The sequence below is a fragment of the Carassius carassius genome, chromosome 20, assembly GCF_963082965.1.
Source record: "Carassius carassius chromosome 20, fCarCar2.1, whole genome shotgun sequence".
Taxonomy (NCBI): domain Eukaryota; kingdom Metazoa; phylum Chordata; class Actinopteri; order Cypriniformes; family Cyprinidae; genus Carassius; species Carassius carassius.
This window is the reverse complement of record NC_081774.1, coordinates 14,860,069-14,886,577: the sequence shown is the minus strand read 5'-3', so window position 1 is coordinate 14,886,577 and position 26,509 is coordinate 14,860,069. Positions and strand designations below refer to the sequence as shown.

The 26,509-nt window shown below is 36.5% G+C and overlaps 2 protein-coding genes across 4 annotated transcripts in view; both read left to right on the top strand.

Annotated features, from left to right (window-relative positions):
* cdh12a (cadherin 12, type 2a (N-cadherin 2)) overlaps positions 1-23,510 on the top strand; it is a 358,772-nt gene extending 335,262 nt beyond the window's left edge. The window contains exon 12 of the transcript XR_009422584.1: positions 23,452-23,510. The gene's annotated coding sequence lies outside the window, so the exon portion shown is untranslated. The remainder of the gene's footprint in view (positions 1-23,451) is intronic.
* Positions 23,511-23,523: 13 nt separating this feature from the next.
* Positions 23,524-26,509, top strand: part of dlgap1a (discs, large (Drosophila) homolog-associated protein 1a) — a 45,532-nt gene continuing 42,546 nt past the window's right edge. For 2 of the 3 annotated variants that reach the window (XR_009422583.1, XM_059501813.1), the window contains exon 1: positions 23,524-24,516. Coding sequence is in view for 2 of the 3 variants with exons in the window: in XM_059501813.1 (XP_059357796.1) it covers positions 23,524-24,516 (993 nt within the window). In the remaining variant the exon portion in view is untranslated. The remainder of the gene's footprint in view (positions 24,517-26,509) is intronic. The other variant, XM_059501814.1, reaches the window with a different exon arrangement.

Genomic DNA, 26,509 nt, shown 5'->3' with positions numbered 1-26,509 from the left:
TGGCAGATTTTTTGTTATGCATGTTGGTAATATTTAATTGTTTTAGTAATTTAGAAGATAGATGCTGGAAAAAAGCATGAAAAATCTTTAGAACCTGCGAACATCATTGTACCTGTTTTTCTGATGTCATGACTTTTATTTTCTTGAGAAACCTTGAGTTCTCAGTTGATTGGCTAGAGAGGGGTCTTTGTGGTCTGTAGTTCCCAGGCTGTAATCACGGCTTGACTGAAAGAAAAATGAAGTAGTGTCACGAATGCTGGGCCTATGAAGAATTCTTAAGCCCTGGGGGCTGAGCGGCTAATCAGTGGAGGATGTGTGCTGACAGATAACATCTGCACTGACTTTAAACATATCTCATGTGGAGCTCACTTCAATCTTGTCAGATAAAATAGCTTACAGTTAATATGATAAAACACAACCAGGCCTGTCCCTTTGCTAAAGTTACAGCCTAATGCTGATTTTATTGTTTTCCACTTTTCATTTGGCTTGTAATAAAAGTTCAGAGAACAACAGAGTCAAAATGTAGATTTTTATTTTTGAAAAGGTATAAAGGTAAAGTAATCGAATTCAGTTCATTTTAACTAATTTTAGTTAGTATAAACAAGGCTCTAGTCCATGGTGCCATGTAACCAGTTTCTCTTTTCCATGCAAATCTATCTGTCTATCTGTCTACCTACAGTATTGAATTTTAGCCTGTGTTAGTGGGACCAGAGCTAGCATTTCTTTGAAATATTTATATACCGTCTCTTTTTCTTGATGAGTTCCTACTCTATTTACTTGCTCAGCATTATTGGTGCAGGGAAGGATGAGAGAAAATGGCTAAAGATGTGTTTCAGGGTGAAATGAAAAGAAGAGAAGATATGATGAGCCTTGACTTCCTGTGTTAAATTTCTGTTTGAATTTGGACACTTTATTCAAAAATCTAAAAAAAAAAAAAAAAAAGTCTAGAATCAGCATTGGGGGGACCAGATACTGTATAGTGATAATATATTCACAATAAATTATCTCTGTATTTTGCATCTATGCTTATTTTAATGGCTTTAAATTTACTCTGTATTAAGATTGTCACAGTGTGTGTTGTGTACGTTTAGTGTATGTAAACAACATACTGCAAAGAAAGAACTTTGCCAGAAAAGTATTAACCACTCGATGTAAGTTTTAAATCAGTGGTTTTGGTTTTATTGAATTAAGGTGCCAAACCATGTCTTGTGTTCAGTATAGCTCAAAGGGAGCATTAATACTGCTCAGATATAGAGTCAAGTCAACAATGTGTTGTGTTACCTTAATAGCTAAATTAATGCATGTTGCATTCATTTAGTACAGCACATGCAGTACAGTATGAACAATGGTTATCCTGAATGGCTTCACAACTCTAGTGCTTACATTTAAAGGACGGAACCCAACTGGGAAATACCACGCCATTGGGGTTTTTGTCCTGATTTAGCAACATAATCTTCCTTATCACTCCACATAGTTGCTTAGAAATCCAATCCAATAGCTTTTTAATTATCCTCATTCAAATGCTTGCTCTATCATTAAAAGGTCATTTGGCAGTCTGAAAACTCAGTGGTGTGCCGTTTCCTTTAGTACATTCACACTGCTTAGGAGAGCTCATCGCTCACTACACTAAACAAAGGGTGACGTTATGGAGCCGCATTAAACAAAGTCAGATGACCATAATGACCTGCAATTCAGACAATGTATCATTGTAAACATGTTGAGGATAAATCTGTACCTGACACTGCACTGTGATTATTTAAAAGCCTCATATGTGACCCTGGAGCACAAAACCAGTCTTTAGTCGTTGGGGTATATTTTTAGCAATAGCCAATAAAAACATTGTATGGGTCAAATTATAGATTTTTCTTTTTTATGGCAAAAATCATTACGATATTAAGTAAAGATCATGTTCCATGAAGAGATTTTAGATTTTTTCCTGCCGTAAATATATCAAACTTAATTTTTGATTAGTAATATGCATTGCTAAGAATTCATTTTGACAACTTCAAAGAAGATTTTCTCAGTATTTTTGCACCCTCCAATTCCAGATTTTCAAATATTGCCAAATATTGTCTGATCCTAATAAACCATAAATCAATGGAAAGCTTATTTATTCAGCTTTCAGGTGATGTATACATCTCAATTCAAAACTTTTTAACTTGAGACTGGTTTTGTGGTCACTTATTATCTACATTTCATATTACAAATTAATGCAATTCTTTGTTAATTTATATCATAAGTATGATCAAGAAAATAATTTAAAATACCCCTGTTAAAATTGGACTAGACTGAATAAGCACAGTTAATGAAATGCATTAAATAAGAATTAAACATGAAGGGGTACATCTGTGAATTAAAGGGGTAATTGGTGATTAAGTATAGTAAAACAGAGCTATGAACAGGGTTATTCCATGACACTTTCCTTTTTCAGTTTGATAAAGTATATTTATATACAGTTATTTAGAAATAACCTGTTTAAATGTTCAAAACTTGCATTTTGCCATCTCAAGCAAAAGTTGTAATATAATTATAACTTCAAAAAAAGTCACAGGGTTGACACCTTAATGTTGTGCTGAAACTACAATTTTCTTATTAGAAATTTTAATGGTGATATTTCTATAGTTTTTCAACATATACAGTTGTGTTCAAAATTATTCAACCCCCTAGAGACTGCAGTACTTTACAAATACAAGCTTTTCTGAAGATCCAGGATCTAATAAAACTTGCATCTATAACAGTTCAGTGGCATATTAAAAGGGATATTGTCAATATATAATGTAATATATTTGAGTTATAAGATTTTTTAATAATACTGATATGTCATAATTATTCAACCCCTATTCAACATTGCTGTTTTTAAATCACTTATTTGCATGGTGGGGAATAAAACCATCTCAAAACACAATTAAGCCTTTAGAAACTCTATTAAAAACAGAATTAGCTTGAGCTGTTACACATACAGTTTGGCCAATGCATGTATTGAAGTTGAGTAGCAAAAATGTCAACAGAGATCTCACAAGAGCTAAAGAGAATAAATATCGTAGTACTTTAGAAAGGCTAAGGCTATATGAAGATTTCCAAGACATTGAAAGTTCCTAGAGACACAGCTCTCAGCCTTATTCCTTAGCTTAAAGTGTGTTTTACCAGAAAATCTTTGAGGTTGTGGAAGAAAAAGCACAATATCATAAAATGTTTAATCAGAGCAACTGAGAAAAAACCTGCAATGTACAGCCAAAGACTTGCAAGATGACCCGATGAAAGGAGGAAAACAATTTCAATGCAGTGTGTAAGAAAAACACTAGACAAGTATGGCCTTCATGTTGAGACATCTTGATAAATACCACTCTTGATCAAGAAGAACAAAAAGCCAACTTGAACTTGATAAAATTCATTTGTGTGGACCTGTGGAGCTCTGGAGGAATGTTTTATGGAGTGATGTGACCAAACTGAAACTTTTTGGACCCATGGATCAGCGGTATGTCTGCTGCAAAAAAAGGCAAAGTTCATAAGCAGAAGAACGCCATCTCCATCTTCAAACTTGGAGGTGGATCAGTCCTGTTATGGGGTTTCTTTGCTGTAGAAGGAAGTGGAAATCATGACTGTATGAAGGACATCATGGATTCTTTAAAGTGTCAGGCCATTTTGACAAGAATTGTGATGCCTTTGGTGCAAAAACTGAAGCTGATGATCAATGGACTTTCCTGCAGGCCAGTCATACCAAAGTACACATCCAAATCTACTACTGCTTGGTTCAGGGATCAGTCAAAGAATGTACTTGAGTGACCTGTTCAGTCTCCAGGCTTAATTCTCATTTCAAATATCTGGTTGAATTTGAAGAAAGCAGTGGCAATGTGAAAACCAAAGATTATCAGTGATCTGAAAGCTTTTTCAGGTGTGGAATGGGCCAAAACTGTAGTAGAGAGGTGACAGAAGCTTCTAAACACTTACAGACAGCGTTTATAGGTAATTTTAAAGAATAAAGGGAGTTGTTCTCCCTTTCTGCACAAAGGGAGTTGAATAATTTTGAACATGAATGTTTAGAGCCAATTCGAATTTTATCATGATTCATCAATGTTCCATTCTCAGAATCACTCAAAAGTGTATTAACAAACTTTCTCTAATACTTTACTGATGCCTTTGTTAAATTGATTTCATAAAATGTTATCCTCCACAGCAAATTGTCTTGCAAGTCAAGGGGGTTGAATAATTTTGAACACAACTGTATGTATTGCACCCAAAGTCTTTATCTGTCAGTTGCTCATGGCAGCTTCACTATAAATATATGTACTGTACAATTTGTACATTATGTTAAAGCTCTAATTACCCACCCCAGTCATGTATATTTTCCTTTGTGCTTGACAGCAGCTTATCGCAAATTAATATTATGCCGTTTATATCAGTTCTGTGCTATAGTTCAGAGTGCATTGTTGATATTAAATAGTTAACTATAAAAAAAGAAAAAATGTTTACAAATTAACATTTAATGCATTTTAGAAGTGATTTACTGTGCCACTGTGAAGTAAAAGCCATACAGAGTACTAAATAAAAATCCATCTATCCATCCATCTTCAACAGAATTGATCTCAAACAGTTTATGGAAGTAATTGAGTTTTTTACTTTTACGTACCTATATTATTGTCTAATTCTAACCCCCTCAAAATAATAAAGACATGCACTACAAAATAAAGCTGAAAGCTGAACTGAAGTCAGCAACCCTATCCTACAGTTGCTTTCTGTGTTCTTCTAAAACCTTTGTTTCCCACAGCTGCACTGTCCTTGTGATGGAATCCTTGCAATGCAATTTTCCGGATAACTTGTTTTAATCAGCTAATGCCAATGTTTTGTAGACATGACATTGAAACCGTTCAGCTATAAAAGAAAGGACTCTTATTTATAACTCTAACATTTTTACATAATTACCTCTGTATACATTCTTTTTCACTACAGTTTCAATCAATACTTGGGAAAGATTTGATTTTGACACATAATCATTTTTGCATGTACTGTACGGTATTTTGTAGTTATGTGTGTGACTTTATTTCTTCTAGAGCTGTCTCAGATTTAACAGTCCTTTAGAGGTCAATTAATAAAAACCAATTGAATTTTAATAATAAATGTTGTTTTGCTAGTTCACTGATGTTTTCCCAGATGCCAGTGCCTGGTACATTTCATGGAGTCATGCCCAAGCTGTTTTTGAAAGGAGCAGAAATGTTTTGTAGAAGGACTGCAGCAATTTATATTAAAACCATCTGTTACCATGGTGACATTCACCCCTCATCTTTTGAGATATTTCTGGAACAGAACGTATTTGTGCACATACACACCGAATCCAGAACTAAACACAACCACACAGTATATTGCTCAATTGTATGGATTCTATTGATATTTTTCTGTCCCTATTTATGTTAAGAAACCTGACCTGTGAACATAAAAGGGTAAAGTCCTGCACTGTCATATATCAGGGTTTATTTAAGGTCACATGGAGTACAACTATCCAGTGAGAGTCAATATGAAAGGCTTAAAATACCCACATGACGTAGTAAGACCTAGCCTAAACCTAGCCTAGCCAAAGTCTAATGTGTAATGTACAGTTTAAAAATTACTTGTATGGTAACCTTAAAGTGTGTTTTATGTGGTAATATCTAAATTAATTGGTTTAAGTGAAAAAAAAGATAAGTTTCTCAATTTTAATTGATTCCATTTTTACGAAACAATATGGAATCTTAAATCCCAAGAACTGATTAGTCTAGCCTGTTTTCAGTTAATGAACTGAACATTGTAGCAGTCATCGCATCGCAAAAAAATAAACAAATAAATAAATAAATTCTATCAAATGAAACAAATTTTCACATTTCATTTTATTACAGTATTCAAACAATAAAGGCTGTTTCAATGTTGCTTGTCAGATTGCTATGGCAACTCAGTTCAAGATAAGCAGCAGCAAAATATACAAGAATGAACGTCTGAAGTTATGTTAAAAGAACTAGTACAGCTTACCGAAATCCGTATCCTGTCTCATGTACAGTAATTACCCAATCAGTGATTCAACCACGGAAATGTGTATAACAGCTTGAATAATGTCACACTACGTCACATTTACCTCAGAAGAACACATTTGGTGACCAAACTCGTTATTCAGGTAAAAAAATAACTCTAGACTGGAGCATTTTGCTAAATGTATTTACCATATAACAAATTAATTATACATTTTACTGTTCTTCAATGTATAATTAGTTTGAATAAATCCCTCAATTTTTATGACAGGCTCATTTAAATGTTTGTTTCAAAAAACAAATTGGAGTAGAAATATAATTATGTGATTGTAACTTTATTATTATAAAAACTTCATTGAGTGTAATTTAAGTGTTTTTATATACTGTAAATCACTTAATTTTAACCTTCATTATAGTAATGTAGTACCAACTGACTCATGCATATTTTACATTAGCATTAGTTGAGGGATCTTTTTTTTTTCTTGAGAAAATTTGGCATGTACTGTATCTGATATTGATATTGAATTGAATCTAATCGATTCGAAAATTGAAAGCTTGAGAGTCAGAATCTAATTAAAATCATGAAATTTGTGTCGAAACCCCAAATAGTTGGTCTAATTTAGAGTCAAATACTTTAGAAATAGCTCCTTAATGCAGTGAAAGGTCTGGCATGATGTACAACTGCATGTTGTTCCAGTACTCTAGGATTTTATTTCTTCTTAGGAACACATACTGTAAGCCATTTTCAACACCATTTTCTACACTGGTTACACTTTTTATTTGTATTGTTTTTATTATTATTTTTTTTTTTCTATAAATAAAGACTGGATCTTTTAAGCATCAAAAAGAATGCAGAAGCACTATAAAAGTATCAAAGGTCAACAACATGACTTGTGCACTATATTCCAGTTATAGCTATACAATAGCTTTGTCAGCCTGGCATTTAAAGGGATAGTTCACAAAATGATTTTACTGACCCTCATGTTGTTCCTTATTCATATGACTTTATCTTTCTTCTATGGAACATAAAATATATTTTGAGAAATGTCTTAATAATGGAAGTCAGTGGTCACCAAAAATTTGTGCTAGCAACTTTCTTCAAAAAAATTTATTTTGAAATCTGCATACTGGTTTGTAACAACATGACAGTAAATGATGATGGGATTTACACTTTTGTGGTAAACTATACCTTGGGTCATTTTTACTGATAATCTTCTCCAGTGATTGGTTAAATCTTTTGGGTTAAATAATTATTCAGAATCATTAAAAAAAACCATAATCTGATTTGTTTACAAATCAGCTTCACTTGTGACTTCTAAATTATTTATTTGTTCTGTTATGATACAGTTTTAGTCATTAACTTGTATAGAATTATTGCATGTCTTCAGAAGTCTAAGAAGTTTGAAGCTTGACGTCCTCATTGACTTTAATTACAAATAAATGAGTGACCAGAATATTCTTTATAAATGTTATACTTTTAAAAGCCCTCCTAAAATGTGAACAGTGGAAAAACATATACAGTATCTATACATTTATTCCATCAGAATACAGTACATGGCTACTTTTGAGTAAGTGTCAATGGGTACACCTGATCTGTCAGCGGGTGCTAAAAATACATTGCTAACCTGACCCCTCAAATGCATCCGAGATCTTCAAAGATCCATTAAACATGATTCACAAAATAACTTCTATAAATAACAATATAAACAACCCCCAAAAGTGAATTTATAGTCTACAGAGCCATAGCCGGCGATGACACATGACCTTTCCCATCTTAAGAAATGCAGGCCCATGAAAATCAGATCCTCCTGACAGTTAATGAACATTACACCCCTTCTCCTCTCTCTTCTCTCATTCCCTCTGCTTCTCTGATTCCTGCGTGGGAAGAGAGGAAATCTATTCAAGTTGAGTTTATTTTTGGCTCGCAGGAAGTCTGCAAACAGAGGCTCTTGAGTCACCAAAATGCACAAAAGGCCTTTGCATCGATTCAGTAGCTCCGCCATCCTCACTACAGCTAAAGCTGTGCAGCTAATTACACAAGTTTTGATACAACTAAAGCCACTTCTAAAAACCTCTTCTCTCTGCACAATAACTCAGGATAACCCAGACGTACAATGCGATTTGTCAGAAGGTTAATTGATTATTAAATATGTTTTTTTTTGCATTATCATTTACCATAACTAATGCGTTTGTTCTCATAGGCTAATCCATTTTCTTTAAACTATGTATACATGCCAGATGGATATTGTGTTATGAACAAATCAAATTTCAGTCTATTATTCTGGTCCTTGGTTATACTATCAATCAGGCTGCCTCCAGCGGTATACCGCCGGACTGGGGTCAATTTCGCTCTGACTCACATCTTTATCGGCTCATCATTCTAGCGTGTGTGTGTGTGTGATTATAATGAGTGTATGTTAGCATGTACTGTAAGTCCGTGTTGGTCATCTTTATATTGGTATGTGCACCTCCATCCATCTGTAAGTGATAAATGTGCAATTGAGGAGAGCCAAGGCTCTAGTTCCCTGCTGAGATTGTGGGTTTTGAAGGCCATAGGTGTTAAAGTCTGTCAGCCGAAGGGAGAAGGATAGGCAGGAATAGATGGATAGAGAGATGGGTGGATGGAGACGAAAGTGGCTGATAAGGAACAGAAGGGGTCATGGATCATTCTAGGGTTTTTGTCTCAGGAAGTCGGGAGAGTGTTGATGGATTGCATCATCTGAAGTGAAACAGAGAACGAAATATTAGCACTGTGCTTTCGGTCATTGTTTTTCAACAAAGATTTGACCTGTTGTGTCAAGAATTTTATTACTGCTTGTCTGAATTTTTTATTCATAGTTGTAATTGTTCCCTCACTGGTAAGTGGCTTGGAAACTGGAGAAAAAAGTATTGGCTCTCCAGACACTTGTGAATGCCCATATAACCATAGCATTAAATAAGGGGAAACACTCCCAATTCATCATAGTAATCCCATTCTGTCACAACTGCTGTCTGTACGAGAGCTCATAGTCAGCTGTGATTTCAAGCATCACCAAGATACAAGAAACTGTTTGGAGTAACAGTTCATAACTGTATTCTTGTCTTATTCTATGATCAGGATATGTGAGAATAAATGAATGAAGTGAAGAATTGTTTCATTGGTACATCACAAAATGTGTAGATCACAGTTGACTCCAGAATCAAAAGGAAATGTACTAATAATAAATAAATAATAATAAAAAAGTGTTGTGCATTATGCCTACAGTACACTGTATATATGTATATTTTAACACATATGCCATTTGAATGTGGTTATAACTGGGTATCTTGCTGTACTTTTCCTGTATGTATATTTTTTATGTTTTATCCCATCTGTTCAGCCACTGTGTGGCGACCCTTTTCCCTCAGAGACTAATTACTCATGCTGTGTAACCTCTTGTTAATACTCATGAAAAAGACAGATGGACATTGTCTGCAGTAATGAAATATACTTTTTGTCACCCATAAAAATATGGCCCAACACACATTCCAGCACAACTTCTGTGCTTATGCTTAACCAGCATATAAAAGACAGTGGAATCAGGTTTCCATAATAAAGCAGTATTGTGACTCCAATAATTCAATAAACAGCCGGAGTAGTTACGGAGTAGGTTTAAGTGATCTGAAATATGGTCATGCAGAATAAGGCATTAATATGGGTTTTTTAAGTACTCATTAATAGCCACTAATATGCACACTAATAAGCAGCTAGTTAATACTGAGAAATGGCCCCTAAACAAAAGTGTTACCATATTATTACAACATTGTGACATTATATAGAACAAAAGTATTATTTTAAGCACATTGCTTCATGAAAGCGGAAGGCCAGCCAATTTTGAGCTTGTAAAATACACTTATGCCAAATATTGTCATGTCATATATGTGCAATTAATTATGTTAATTGAATAAACTGTTGCATAATTTAATGTGTTAATAAGATAATTATTAATATGTGATCTTAAAAAAAAAAAGATATTCCTACTTGAAACTGCAGGGGGTCTCCAACACGTCGCTCACAGCCTGATTGGAGGTAGCTTGCCAAGACAAACTGACATATCGGCCGTGAGGTTTTTTAGTGATCCCATTATGTATTTTAATTATCATTAAAACCATATTTGATTATCGCAGTTTTGAAAAATTCACAGTAAATAGTTCAGCTTTAATCAAAGTTATTAAGAGTCTCATGCAGGCACAACACATAGAGTAGTTTCGTTTTGTGTAAAAAAAAAATGACTGAAGGCAGACTGCTGAGGGACATTCTATGAAATAAGTTTGAATGCATAATAGGAAACCCAATGTCTTAAGAAAAGTTTCTATTGCATTTTATTTACATCTTCCCTCTGTGTAATGTCAAAGTCCTTTTAGGCAAGTCGTACCACTCAGCAGAGGTGGAAAGTAACGAATTACATTTACTCGCGTTACTGTAATTGAGTAGCTTTTTTGTGTACTAATACTTTTTAAAGTAATTTTTTTAATCTGTAATTTTACTTTTACTTAAGTATATTTTGTTTGAAGTATTGTACTTCGCTACATTTTAAAACACATTAATTACTGAGTAAAAAAAATAAAAATACAAAAAATAAATCGCTCCCTGGAAACTACAGCAGTAAATAATGGGCAGGAGGGCAAACTGGCGCTAAAATCACAAGAAAGATGCAGACGGACAAAACAGGCGTTAGTGGTGCAGACACCGCTGAAAACAAAACCCCGTCATATTCTGAAGTTGAACTCGAAGGAAATGAAGTGAACCCCTGGCCATATGTATGCTCTATTATGCAGTGTAAGCTGTACTTGCCTAGGAAGACCAAACTAGCTTATAAAATCTCTAGCTAAATAAATTGCATCATTGCATTGGTGGTTAAAATGAAGTTTTGACATTTTAGCAAGAGGTTTTGCACAAATTAGCCAAAAAGACAGTGGTGATGAGTGTGCTATTTTTGTTTTAATGATGTGCGCGCGCATTTATAGTGCGTTCTTTCACTGTGTGATTCAGTCTCCTAAAATGCATTTAGAATGATCACAAAATTGAAGATATAGGGGCAGAAGATTAACATATTTATATAATTTCATATATTAAATCAAAATCACACAAAGAATGCCATCTTTTCCTCCAAAAATCATCATGAATATATACATACATATATATAACAGTTCAGTAAACAAGTTAATTAAGAGACTTGCGTTTTAGACACCATATTGCCTTTTTTAGCTCTATTTCTACAACAGAAAATAATTCCAAACACAGCCACCAAAGCACAGTTTTGCGTCTCTGAGCAACATGACAGTGTTTCGTTCCTGAATGAATCAACCGTTTAAATGATTCGGTTCAATCGCAATGACTCACTTATTAACAGTGACTTGCTGACACATACTGGCCATTTTAATTTCACATTTAAAGTATCTTTTGATTTTTTTAAATAATTAATTTCTTATCATTTCAAATGAGTATTCAACATTTTATGTCTTGTATATCAAAACATTATTCATGCATTTGTAACTGCAGGTTAAATGCATTCTTGTCCTGCACTAAACAGTGTAATACATCTAAATGCCACTTCCAATGAATCTTCTGCATTTCCTCTGCATTAAAAGATGAGTTTGTTTATACTGATTTGCCTGGTAACAGCCCAAATGTTTTATTATTCTAAATAACTGATTCCTTTAATTAAAAACAACTAGTTTGAGATTAATAGACCTATCCCAGGGGTGTCAAACTCAGTTCCTGGAGGGCCGTAGCCCTGCAGAGTTTAGTTCTAAACCTGCTCCAGCACACATATCATGTAGTTTTCAAATAAACCTAAATGATTAGATTAGCTGGATCAGGTGTATTTAATTAGGGTTAAATCTAAACTGTGCATGACTGTGGCCCTCCAGGAACTGAGTTTGACACCCTTGGCCTGTCCCATTTTTGACTCCCTCCCACTGTTAAAATGTAACTAAGTAATTTTTACTCTGAGTAAATTTTAAGTGAGCTACTTTTTACTTTTACTTGAGTAGATTTTTAGACTGGTACTTTTACTTGTACTTAAGTAAACTTTCATTAATGTAATGGTACTTTTACTTGAGTAGAATATTTTTGTACTCTTTCCACCCCTGCCACTTGGCCACCAACTTGGCAACGCCCCCGGGCAACTATTTCAGACTAACAAGACCAGGCTCCTATCTAAATGAATGGGCAGAGAGTCAGAACTGCACTTCCACTGGTGACCAGGACATAAAAACTGCATGTATAGACTGTTTCAACAGCAACAACATAAACAAACGTTACTGCGCATGCGCGCTTTTGTGGACCTAACTTAACTTCCGGTAGACTTCCAAATAGAATCAATAACAACAGCCAAGTCCCTCTAGAGTAGATATTTTTTGATAACAAACAAAATATGTTTGTTGCGTGGATCAGGCGGACTTAATGAAAATGCTAATTCATTCTTTGCCAGCAGGAGATGTTTTAAAGCATAGACATAAATCGCGAGAAATAGAGGTTTCCCCAGTAACAGCTGTAAACAAAGCAGAGCTGGTAAGCTCACACGCTGCTTTATCAGGCATATAACATGCAAGTCTTCCTTCAGAAATACAGCGATATAAAAACACCTGTGCTTCGCTTTGATATTTAAACATATAAATGTAAGGAATTATTATTATTAAACGTGCAGTACATAACGTTACTCATGTTTATTCAATGAAGCCTTTTTGAAAATCGATCAGTTTTAAAATTGTGGCGAGTCTACAAAAATAAATAAATGTATGGGAAACTCATCCCGCAGCACAACCACCTGATCCCAACTTCAGTCTACTCATCACCTTGACTTTAACTGCGTTTGTAGAAGGCAATGCAGCCAGACATATATACACAACACAGACCGGAAGTTAACTTAGGTCCAGGCGCGTGCGCCCAATGAAACCGTCTATAGACGGTTTCAACGGCAACAACATAAACAAATGTTACTGCGCATGCGCGCTTTTGCGGACCTAACTTAACTTCCGTTAGACTTCCAAATAGAATCAATAACAACAGCCAAGTCCCTCTAGAGTAGATATTTTTTGATAACAAACAAAATATGTTTGCTGCGTGGATCAGGCGGACTTAATGAAAATGCTAATTCATTCTTTGCCAGCAGATGTTTTAAAGCATAGACATAAAGCGTGAGAAATAGGTTTCCGCAGTAACAGCTGTAAACAAAGCAGAGCTGGTACGCTCACACGCTGCTTTATCAGGCATATAACATGCAAGTCTTCCTTCAGAAATACAGCGATATAAAAACAGCTGTGCCTCGTTTTAATATTTAAACATATAAATGTAAGGAATTATTATTATTAAACGTGCAGTACATAACGTTACTCATGTTTATTCAAAGAAGCCTTTTTTAAAATCGATCAGTTTTAAAATTGTGGCAAGTCTCCAAAAATAAATAAATGTATGGGAAACACATCCCGCAGCACAACCACCTGACCCCAACTTCAGTCTACTCATCACCTTGACTTTAACTGCGTTTGTAGAAGGCACTGCAGCCAGACCGATGTACACAACACAGACCGGAAGTTAACTTAGGTCCAGGCGTGTGCGCCTGATGAAACCGTCTATAGAAACAGCAGTAAAATCTGCTAAAAATCGCTGAACAAAAAAGTTTGATGACTTTGCCCCAAAATAAGGTTTAAAACGCCTTTTCCCCCACAGGTTATACTTTTACTATGAATGCGCAAGGGTTCATGACACCAGCTTCATTTACGTCTCTATCCAGAATGCCGGTGTCTTTTATTTAGAATGTAAGGTAACATATTTGTGGTCGATATAAAATGCTTTAACTGGTAGTCTGGTGCCTTCGCGTTGTTATCACCCTCTTCTATGTGGATTCCATCTGATCTTGCACACAGATGATTGGCTTTCCAGCGGGAGGGGCGGGACATGTGCATACAACCGCCATCTTTGCGGGTTTTCCTTATATAGTTGTATGGAGGATTGAGGAAGTGGCATGTAAATTGTCTCTGGTAATGTGTAATCAAGCAGTGTTTTCAGAAGCAGCTTTGTTTACAGAGGTTACCATGGAAACAGCTCTGTTCTGTGGTTCATAAGCACCCTCTGCTGTCAAACTGTGGATTTACAGATTTATTCAGTCTGCCATATTTTTGTTCAGACCGATGCAAAATCAGATCAGATTTTTGTTATTAATCTTAACCGGTCGATGCAAAATAGCCTACCTTGTTATTAAAAGTGTTGAGATTTTTAGAATGCACATTAGCATATGTTGAACTGTTTATGGAGCATATAAATTATAATTTATCATTCTGACTCATTTTTTTTCTGTTTATTGAATTTTTTTCTGTGAACAATAGCACAAAACAAAAAGCAACTGTGTAAATACAGAACCCTTCCCAACCCATCCCACCCCCTGGTAGACTAAAGAGTAGAGAAGATAAATAATAAATAAATGCATAAAGTTAAATAAATAATAATAATACAAACAAATTAAGTAATATTAATACATCAAATACAATAAAATTATATTTACAAAGATTTTAGAAAAGATGAAACAACATTAAAAGATGAATGCCATAAATTAACGGTTTTCCCAAAAGTCATTCATGAAAAAATGGCTTGGAGTCAAACATATCTCAGTACCCAACAAATAAGAAAGGTCCTGTGAGAGCTGAGACCAAAAACAAGAGAGAGAGGGGCACTCCCCAAAAGAATGTGCCTAAAGATCCTTGCAAACAGAGATTGCACTTAGAAGATGACAGATTCATATGAAAATGTTTCACTGGAGTCAAGTAAACCCTATGCAGCAATTTCCAATGAATCATTTGGTGGTTAGGGTTTTTAGAAGACAGTAAACCATTCTGACTCATTCTTTTATTAAAAAAAAAATTAAAAAAAAAGATATAAAGGCTCATATGTTATAATTTAATTTTTTAAAAAGGTCAAAACTTTGTTTGAACATGTAGTACATGACAGTAGATAACATGTTATGATTATTTTTGTTAGTTTAAAATCTCTTTTTTTATGTTTTATTTCATTGTTTAGGTAAATAAAAAGTGCATATTGCTGCTAATTTTATTTGTTGGCTTTTGTCATAAAACTTCAAATTAAAAATCATCAAATTATTTCAGTGTGTGTACTTTTTTAAATATATCCAGCACATTTTAACAATGCTGTGTACAACAGTTTGGATTGATAAATATTTTAAGAGATTTAAGGACTGTATAACATTTGTAGCTCTCAGCCGCTTTCATTTTTAAAAAGTAGCTCCTGAATGAAATAAGGTTGGAGACTCCTGCTGTAGAGTGTGACACATATAATGACATAGTACTGGGACACAGTAGAGATTCACAATATATGTATGTGTGTATATATATATATATATATATATATATATATATATATATATATATATATATATATATATATATATATATATGGGGAAGTCATGGCCTAATGGTTCGAGTTCACAGAGTTTGACTGCTAACCCTAAGGTTGTGGGTTCGAGTCTTGGGCCGGCAATACCATGACTGAGGTGCCCTTGAGCAAAGCACCAAACCCTCAACTGCTCCCCGGGTGCCGCAGCATAAATGGCTGCCCATTGCTCCGGGAATTTATTCACAGTGTGTATGTGTGTGTTCACTGATGTGTGTGTGCACTTTGGATGGGTTAAATGCAGAGCACAAATTCTGAGTCCATACTTGGCTGTATGTCATGTCACTTATATACTTATATAATATATATACACATATACACACACACACACACACACTCACACACACATATACATGCTTATATATTTTTTTTTATATTCAACACTGAGAGAACAATGAATTGGTGTCACAGTCTTATGAATGGTAGTAGAGGAGTCACCAGTATTAAGGGAAGGTGGGTGGCAGGTGTTAGTCTCCATTAGAAAGCTTTTACAGGGAATCACATCATAGCCAATCCACACTCCACCTGTCATAATGACCTATTTCCCTTGCAGACGGAATACAATTCCAGGACATGAGCTGCAGGAACAGTTTTTTCTCCAGAGATGTCTGAGGGGAATGGCTTTATCAAGATGCATATGACATTAATATGTCAGTTTTATATGCACTGTAAAATGAAAGCACACTTAATGGGATGGTCCACAAAGAGCTTTCCTAGAATCTGTGAATGTTTACTACAGATATAATATACAGTCGTGGCCAAAAGTTTTGAGAATTACATAAATATTGGAAATTGGAAAAGTTGCTGCTTAAGTTTTTGTAATAGCAATTTGCATATACTCCAGAATGTTATGAAGAGTGATCAGATGAATTGCATAGTCCTTCTTTGCCATGAAAATTAACTTAATCCCAAAAAAACCTTTCCACTGCATTTCATTGCTGTCATTAAAGGACCTGCTGAGATCATTTCAGTAATCATCTTGTTAACTCAGGTGAGAATGTTGACGAGCACAAGGCTGGAGATCATTATGTCAGGCTGATTGGGTTAGAATGGCAGACTTGACATGTTAAAAGGAGGGTGATGCTTGAAATCATTGTTCTTCCATTGTTAACCATGGTGACCTGCAAAGAAACGCGTGCAGCCATCATTGCGTTGCATAAAAATGGCTTCACAGGCAAGGATATTGTGGCTACTAAGATTGCACCTAAATCAACAATTTATAGGATCATCAAGAACTTCAAGGAAAGAGGTTCAATTCTTGTAAAGGAGGCTTCAGGGCATCCAAGAAAGTCCAGCAAGCGCCAGGATCGTCTCCTAAAGCGGATTCAGCTGCGGGATCGGAGTGCCATCAGTGCAGAGCTTGCTCAGGAATGGCAGCAGGCAGGTGTGAGCGCATCTGCACGCACAGTGAGGCCAAGACTTTTGGAAGATGGCCTGGTGTCAAGAAGGGCAGCAAAGAAGCCACTTCTCTCCAAAAAAAACTTCAGGGACAGATTGATCTTCTGCAGAAAGTATAGTGAATGGACTGCTGAGGACTGGGGCAAAGTCATATTCTCTGATGAAACCCCTTTCCGATTGTTTGGGGCATCTGGAAAAAGGCTTGTCCGGAGAAGAAAAGGTGAGCGCTACCATCAGTCCTGTGTCATGCCAACAGTAAAGCATCCTGACACCATTCATGTGTGGGGTTGCTTCTCATCCAAGGGAGTGGGCTCACTCATAATTCTGCCCAAAAACACAGGCATGAATAAAGAATGGTACCAAAACACACTCCAACAGCAACTTCTTCCAACAATCCAACAACAGTTTGGTGAAGAACAATGCATTTTCCAGCACGATGGAGCACCGTGCCATAAGGCAAAAGTGATAACTAAGTGGAACCAGAATGTTGAAATTTTTGGTCCATGGCCTGGGAAAACTCCCCAGATCTTAATCCCATTGAGAACTTGTGGTCAATCCTCAAGAGGTGGGTGGACAAACAAAAACCCACTAATTCTGACAAACTCCAAGAAGTGATTATGAAAGAATGGGTTGCTATCAGTCAGGATTTGGCCCAGAAGTTGATTGAGAGCATGCCCAGTCGAATTGCAGAGGTCCTGAAAAAGAAGGGCCAACACTGCAAATACTGACTCTTTGCATAAATGTCATGTAATTGTCGATAAAAGCCTTTGAAACGTATGAAGTGCTTGTAATTATATTTCAGTACATCACAGAAACAACTGAAACAAAGATCTAAAAGCAGTTTAGCAGCAAACTTTTTGAAAACTAATATTTATGTAATTCTCAAAACTTACAAAAAAAAAAAAAGTCCCAGTGCTTGCTCTGCTGCCGCAGCAGCAGCAGCGTAGCAGATCTATTCTGTCAAGACCAAACACATTAACATTGCCATGTAAGTTACCATGACAATCCCTCAAAGAGTTGCCATACACACTTTTAACTGTGTGTATATATATATATATATATATATATATATACATATATATATACACAGTTGTGCTCATAAGTTTATCCAGAATATCCAAATATGTTAATAATTTTAACAAAATAAGAGAGCTCATGAAAATTTTTTTTTGTTTAGTGCTGTCCTTGATAAGCTATTTCACATAACAGATGTTTATATATACTCCACAAGAAAAAATAATAACTGAATTTTTTAACAGAATGGAGATGTGTACATTTTTCTTATTTTGCCTAAATATAATATTTTTGTATTTAGTACTGCATTTCACAGGCTACAGAAGATTGTTACATGTTTCCCAGAAGACAAAATAAGTAAAATTTACCCTGATCTACAAATTCAAAAAGTTGATATACTACAAATAAATATATATATAGAAAATATTCAGTGAGCGGCAGTTGTGTGGATGAAAATGCCTTGTTGATGTCAGAGGTCAGAGAAGAATGGGCAGACTGGTTAGAGATAATAGAAAGGCAACAGTAACTAAAATATCCACTCGTTACAACCAGGGTATGCAGAATACCATCTCTGAACGCACAACCTGTCAAACCCTGAAGCAGATGGGCTACAGCAGCAGAAGACCACACCAGGTGCCACTTCTGTCAGCTAAGAACAGGAAACGGAGGTTACAATTTGCACAGGCTCACCAAAATTGGACAATAGATGATTTGAAAAACGTTGCCTGGTCTGATGAGTCTCGATTTCTGCTGCAACATTCAGATGGCACGGTCAGAATTTGGCGTAATGAACATGAAAGCATGGATCCATCCTGCACTGTCTCAACGGTTCAGGCTGGTGGTAGTGGTGTAATGGTGTGGGGGATATTGGCACAGTTTGGACTCCCATAGTACCAATAGAGCATCGTTTAAATGCCATAGCCTACCTAAATATTGTTGGTGACCGTGTTCATCCCTTCATGACTACAATGTTACCCCTCTTCTGATGGCTACTTCCAGCAGTATAATGCACCATGTCACAAAGCTCAAATCATCTCAGAATGGTTTCTTGAACATGACAATGAGTTTACTCAAATAGCCTCCACAGTCACCAGATCTCAATCCAATAGAGCACCTTTGGGATGTGGTGGAATGGGAGATTCGCATATTGGTTGGCCGCCGACAAATCTGCAGCAACTGCATGATGTAATCATGTCAATATGGAGCAAAATCTAGAGTAGAGTGTGACACATATAATGACATAGTACTGGGACACAGTAGAGATTCACAATATATGTGTATATATATGGGGAAGTCATAGGAATGTTTCTAACACCTTGCTGAATCTATGCTATGAAGAATTAAGGCAGTTATGAAGGCAAAAGGGGGTCCAGCCCAGTACTAGCAAGGTGTACCTAATAAAGTGGCCAGTGAGTGTGTGTGTGTGTGTGTGTGTGTGTATATGAAGAGTTTGGTTCCAAAATGCAATAAATACATGTAGATTAATTTGAGTAAAATTAAATTGAGTAAATTTTTCTTTACCAAGAAAGTGGCAAGATAAAAACCACTATTTTCTGTTTCAAACTTTCACATAATATCTTTAGGTTATAATAACATTACATTAAAATTTCAAATCCAGGTTTTGATTTTCAAAGATTTATTATAAAATTGTAAAAAAAAAAATGCAATAAATCTTTCCTAATGAAACTGCTAAACAATAAAGTAAGTTGAACCACATGTGACAGCCTCTGAACTTGGTCAATACTAATCTTATATACAGGCACTGAACTAAAAATATATTCATCAGTCATTGCTTCCAAAATGAATTAAACGGGTCATCTTGGTAATGCTATAAATTAATAAAAGCAATAAAATAAAATTTCATCATGAACAAGAACATGAACAACAATATCACATTAGACCACAGAAATTCCAAAATGATATTTCCCTTACAATCAACTTCCAAAAGTGCATTCATCTTTGCCATGTTACATTCATTTAGTTGACTAGTGCTATGTGTTGTATTAACAAAAACATAAATGGCATTAATAAAAACATTAACACTGAAAAACTCCGCAATATCGCATTCATAATCGAATGTGATTCATCTAATGAATGCGATATAGCATAGCTTGTCAGTGATCTACGGCTCTGTGTATTTAATGCATCTAAATTATTTCCATCTGAAATTATGTGATGGATATTTACCAGTAGCCTACTATTAATCGCAGAACCGGCATTACTGAAAAGATGCACAAGCTAACACATGTGATTTATTGTGCAGCCCTTGTTTGTTAACCACAAAGTACAAAGTAGATGAGGAAAACCTGGGTGTTTTCAAAGCGCCGCTAGAGTGTGTGGAATGGTGCAGTGTGATTGGTTGGAGGATATATCGCATTCTGCAAAAAAGGGAGACTGGCATTTGTCGCAGTTTGGAAAAAAATGTAGAAAACATGACCTTATAACTTTGCGAATATCATATTTTGCGTAAAATGAAAAATTTATTTTTCAATACCAACCAGATACAATACTGATTTTGGTGGAAACGGGGAAAAAAAGTAATTTATCGTGTTTTGGAACTAAACTCTCTCTTTCAAGCATATCAGAAAAAGTTATGTACAGAGAATGAGCTATAGATGGTGTGTATCTGGTTGATGCCTGTTGTTATGAATAGAAAGGGTGATGCTTGACACGACACTGAAGGACATTCACAGGGCCACTGTGAACCCCAGTGCTGTGTGAATCATTGGCTTTGCAATTGGCTGTCTAAAGATTTGCTGTAAATGAGCTCCTCTCTTCCTGTTTGTGTATGTGTGATATGAGTATGTGGCATGTAGGTGTTTGAGATCTTTGGCTTTGCACTCCAAGCTGCAACAGCATTCCCCCACCCCCCATTAGACTGTCACAAGGGCCAATAATAACCTCTCTAATAACAGGGTTGGCTCTTTCTCACTCTGCTGCTCTCTCTCTCTTTCTTGAAACGAATGTTCTTCCTCATTTCCAGTGTCATGCAATTAGTGTGGCGGAATGAGGATATGCTAACCATCTGCAGTTAGCCACATTTGGCTATATGCCTTAGAAAAAGCCCAAAATTGGGATGACAAAGTTGTTCACATGAGTGATTCAGTCACATCACATACCTGACAAAGTGTTTTATCCCAGCTAATTTTAATTTTAATTTATTTTAATAGTTCAATCATGACAACTCTCTGAAGATTTTACCATGGTGATGGATATGACAGTTTTAATGTATTTGGTCTTGGTGGACAAGATCTGCTACGCTGCTGCTGAGTTGCTGCTGCTGTTGGTTATTGCTGTAGTTCTAGATTATTGCTGCTGCTGCTGCAAGCAAGTACAGGAACTTGCTACTGCCAATGCATATGGCGATACGGTGCTATGAGTATTTAAGACATACTGCTGCTGCACAAATAGCATATAAAATCACCTGTAGCAGATATACACAGGTGGAGCTGGGTAAGTTGGAGGGTTTCAGAGAAACTCTGAAAGCGCGCTGCAGGAATCTCAAGTGAATGCTAGCCAGCCATATAAATGCAAGGCAGTAAGCTCATGCAGCATATAGTAAACGCATATGCAGCATGAACCAATCAGCTTGTGCCAAGTCGTTTAACTCTCTGAATATCATCAGTTAATTTTCAGAACAGCCTCCGCCACCTAGTGTTTCATGGCTGAACTATATATATATATATATATATATATATATATATATATATATATATATATATATATATATATATATATATATATATATATATATATATATATATATAGCCTGACTGATAAATAGGACAATAACTCTTGATTTTTGTGAACTTAGTTCAAGCAATTACTGAGTGTGAGCTTTCCATGAAGAGCCTTGATGAAAGCTGACAACATCTGAAAAGACATCGGTATAAAAAGGAAATTTAGGCTCTAGGAATAATGATAAGGCTTCATGTTGAAATGGTGCCCCAGTAAACAGAGTGCTGCCTTGTACTGATTTTAATGACTCTGACAGTGAGCGACTGAAAGTAGTTGGGATTGGTGATAAAATGAAAGTAGTGTGCTAGGGGTTGATTTAGTTATTAGTTAACACGTTGGCTCTGTGTCAAAAAAGTATTTTAAAAGTAATTGAACTGCTCTGGTTTAATTTGTATGTATGGATGTGTGTATGTGTAAGAATTTAAATTCAAAACTTTGAAATCTTTGGCAACATTGAAAATATAAAAAAACTCAGAAGTTAACTCAAAGCACACCTGAGTACTTCATTGTGATTCTCAATACTACTTTCCTTTTTACATCGTCAATCTATCTTCTGAATCTTAGCTTTCTTTCCTTCCCTCTGAGAAGAGCAGAAAAAGTATGTCAAGACTTCTCAGCCTTGAATAATCCTTTCAAGTACTGTCAGACAAAAAAGCATTTTGAAAGCCTGACTGTTGCTGGGTAATGTCAAACACAGATGTTCATTGAACTAACAGGGTATTTGATCAGATCAGCTCTGCTTGGTTAGGTTTGAGTACATATTGTTTTGTACAAAGTGGTCGTGGTTCCACTTTGCAAAGAACAAGACCTTTTATTAAACTGTGTTGCTGGTGAAGAGGTTAAAGAAAAATTCATTCTCATGTCGTTCCAAACCTGTAATACTTTAGTTTATCTTCGGAACTAGGGGTGCACAATAAATATCATCCGATAATTAATGCGCATCTCGTCAGTAAAGCCGGTTATATAATCAGCGGTAAATTCCATCAGGTGCATGATTTCACATAGAGCAGCTGTTACTACACAGAGCTGTTGTTAACTCACAAGCTGCGCAAAGCTATTTTTTTACCGCTGATTAAATAACCGGCTTTACTGACGAGATGCGCATTAATTATCGAACGATATTTATCGCGCACCCCTATTTGGAACACAAATTAAGATTTTTTTTATTACATCAGAGAGCATTCTGACCCTCCAGACAGCAAAACAACTGACATGTTCAAGGCCCAGAAAGCTACTAAGGACAGTATTCTCGTATCTTCATAAAATTAAGGTTGAACCACTTATGTCACATGGACTGTTTTAACAATGTCCTTTCTACCTTGCTTTGCCTTGAACGTGGTAGATTCATTGCTGTATGGAGGGTCAGAGAGCCCTCAGATTTCATCCAAAATATCTTAATTTGTGTTCTGAAGATGAAAGCAGGTATTAAAGGTTTGGAAACGACATGAGGGTGAGTATTTGACATGTCTTTATTTACATGAGATATTTTTGGGTGAACTATCCCTTTAATGAATAATAAGAGTGTATAATAATAAGATAAATAAAATGAAAAATCTTTAAAAACATGTACACCTTGCATTCATGTTGATTTCATATGATTTTGAAAACTTAACTTTTACTTGATTTAATTAATAAATATTATGTTTTGGGGGAGTCACAACACATTTTAATATTATTCATGGAATTTTAATTCAGAATTTAATTCAGAGTTCAGGGAAAATTCAATTCATGATATCTCTGAATTGTATTTTTAAATAAATTCATAGATCTAGGCAAAACAAAACAAAAAGTATTCTATTATTGACCCAGAGAGCAAAAAACTTGAAAACGTTTGCACAGAATGCTCACAATCATTTATGTCTTTCTGTGTATTCCCTGCAGACCTTCAGGTCACTTTGGAGCCATACTGTGCGTGGATGCCTCCAACCCTCGCTGGATGATTCCATCTTCGTGATGAAAGGCTTATCCAGCAGCCGCAGCCACCACCACGTGGTGACATGTGACCCCTCTTTTGACTCCATGGGTCACCACTTGGACCACAAGCCCTACCTCATCAGTCAGATCGACAACCCCCACCCGGTCGACCACTCTTACTACTCCCAGAGAAGTCCCTACCAGCCCGACTGTGTGGTGCCTTATGGGACCTTCCCCCGCCGACACTACAGCTCTCAGCATAAGCTGAAGGATGAGACCGCTGTGGTTCCCTACACTGGGGGAGGGGTTCCAGCCAACAAGGGTCAACAGCGTCTCCCTGTCGCCCTGTTGGATCAGTTTGACCGGCAACTCCCAGTGCCTCGGGATGGCTATCACACACTGCAGTACAAGCGTGCCGCTGCTGCCTTGGAGCAACGGAGCGACAGCCCTGGCCGAATCCGGCACCTGGTACACTCTGTTCAGAAGCTTTTCACAAAGTCCCACTCACTAGAGGGCCCGCACCATGGTCACGGCCATGGCAAGGGCAGCATCAATGGAGGCAAGGCCAGCCCCGACGGAGAACCCCCTGCTATTCGGCACCGCAAGCGCAGCAAGAGCCGGGAGCGCTGCAAGTCGGCTGAACCCAAGAACAGGACGCCACCTTCTGGCTATTGGAGCTCGGATGAATTGGAACGCGAGGCCTGCCTGTTTCACCATGGACCACCGGGCGTCATGACCATGGGCCGTCACCCGGATAAGTCGCAGTCGCAGTACTTCTTGGAAGCCTACAACACCATCAATGACCAGGCGCTTAAAAACTCCCGGAGCAGCAATGATTTGGGCAAGTGCTCGACGTGCACAAGCATCCCGCTGAGCGTGGACGCTTCACAGCTCGTGAAGAAGAGCTCGTGGTCGTCCTCTCTCACGGTGAGCAGAGCACGTCAAGTCTACCAGAAGCCCTCTGTAAATGTAGATAAGGCTCTAGTGAAAGCAGAGGCTTGTCAGCAGGAGCGCTCATGCCAATTCTTGCAGGTATGCAATAAGCCTTTCGATTCTCCCCTACACCCACATGCTCACCTAACCCACCTCCACCTTTCCACCACCCCTCCTCTTTCTCCTCCACCACTGGAGAGAGCCTCCAGTTTTGATTTGAGTTCTGCCGAGAAGTAAGTGCAACCCACTAGCTGCCTTACTTTCTGTTTAGCTGACAAGCATCTGTTTGGATCCATTCAATCTCTGGCTGGTATTATTTCCCTCTATAAACCTGTAAATCACAATTTTTTTCTTTACCAATGTTTTTACTAAATTCTTGGGTTCTGTGTGAGTCTGTATGTGTGTGTCTGTGTGGGTGGTGGGATTGGATGGTGCAGATTTGATGAGTGCTGTTCTTGTGGATGTGTATGAAGAGGATAGACTCCATCCATTATAACTGGTTTCATGAAAGGTTACGTGCTAGCTTAGTATACTGTTTGCAAATTAGCCTGTTAGCTTAGCCTACACCCTATGCAACTGAGCTGTGAAAAATACAGAAGTCCAGAATTGGCTCCCTTTCCATTCATGAATGTGAATTTAAAATCCACTGAAAGTTTAATTGGAATGACAAGAAGAGCAGTTCACTCTAAACTGCAATTCAAAGAAAACATGTTCCAAAAAGTTATTTTACTAAAGCTGCAGTGCCATTTTTGGTCAGAAATGAACACAAATTGGCTATTGAGTTTAAAAGAAATCAGTGTTCAAAACTTCAAAACAAAATCTCCTTATCTTACCTCAGTTCACACAATAATAATTTTTAATTTTAGGTGTTGTGTCCAATTTCACAGGGAATTGATATCATTTTTCAGTTTGATGCACATATGTAAACAGAAAGAAGACCAGGCTACTATATGCCATATGTGGGAGAAGCATTTGTAGCTTGTTATTACAACAGTTGCTTAATTTTTTTAAAGGGGTGCTTTATTATGATTTCACTTTTTTAACTTTAATTAGTGTGTAATGTTGCTGTTTGAGCTTAAACAACATCTGCAATATATGATGCAAAGTGAGAGATATGTAATTTTACAGTATTTGCTTCTTAAGGTCTACAGCAAATAGCTGGTAGTGACTAGAATCAGCTTTACATCAAATGTACATAAACACTGCATCCAGGAAAAAGCAACAAAGGGTAATGGTAAGAGGTGTGACATTTCTGGACAGCATGCACCAGGCGGTTAGCGAATCACAACACACTGTGCCAGCTAACCAATCTGAGCCAATTACGTATTTCTGAGGGAGGGGCTTCATAGAACCAGGAAGTCACCAGACCGTTTTTAGAAGAACAGAAACCATGGTGTAGCATGAAGGTAATATATTAGAAAAATTATTTAAAAAAAAAACAAAAAAAAAACAAAGCATGAACACGTTACAGTGCACCCCATAAAGACAATCAAGCCTTCAAAAATAACTGATTGAAAAACCCTTTAAGTGACTTTTTATGTTTCAAACAGAGATGGCGATATAGAGGCAAAAGTTACATACTGCAGCTTTAAATATGTTCAAATGTAGAACTATATATAACCTGAAATATGTAAACTGAATGTGCAATTATATAGGAGGCATTTTAAACACCCTATTTGCTACCACAATATAAATCACTATAAATTCAGTTCAAATTAAATTCAGATTCAGAATTAAAATTGGGATTTTATAAGGCATTATAGGTATTATGTGATTTTTACTTTAATCAGGCATTACAATCTACTAGTCCCTGGAGTCATCGACAAATATTTGTGACAGTGGTCCTGTAATCTGACTGGAAAGGAATACCTGCCAAAACACACTGTACTATTGTTTAAATCTGGTTTGTTTGAGATGTCTGTTTGAGAAGGCCAATATTTGTGTATAAATGTTACATTCTTAGTACTTTTGTCTCTACAGGGCATGTATCAGTTATTAGAATGACGGTTAATACTAAGCACTGTGTCAGAAATAAACAGCACATTAGTTAGGGTGAAAGAGAACACTGTATCTGATATTATTTAAAGTTTTT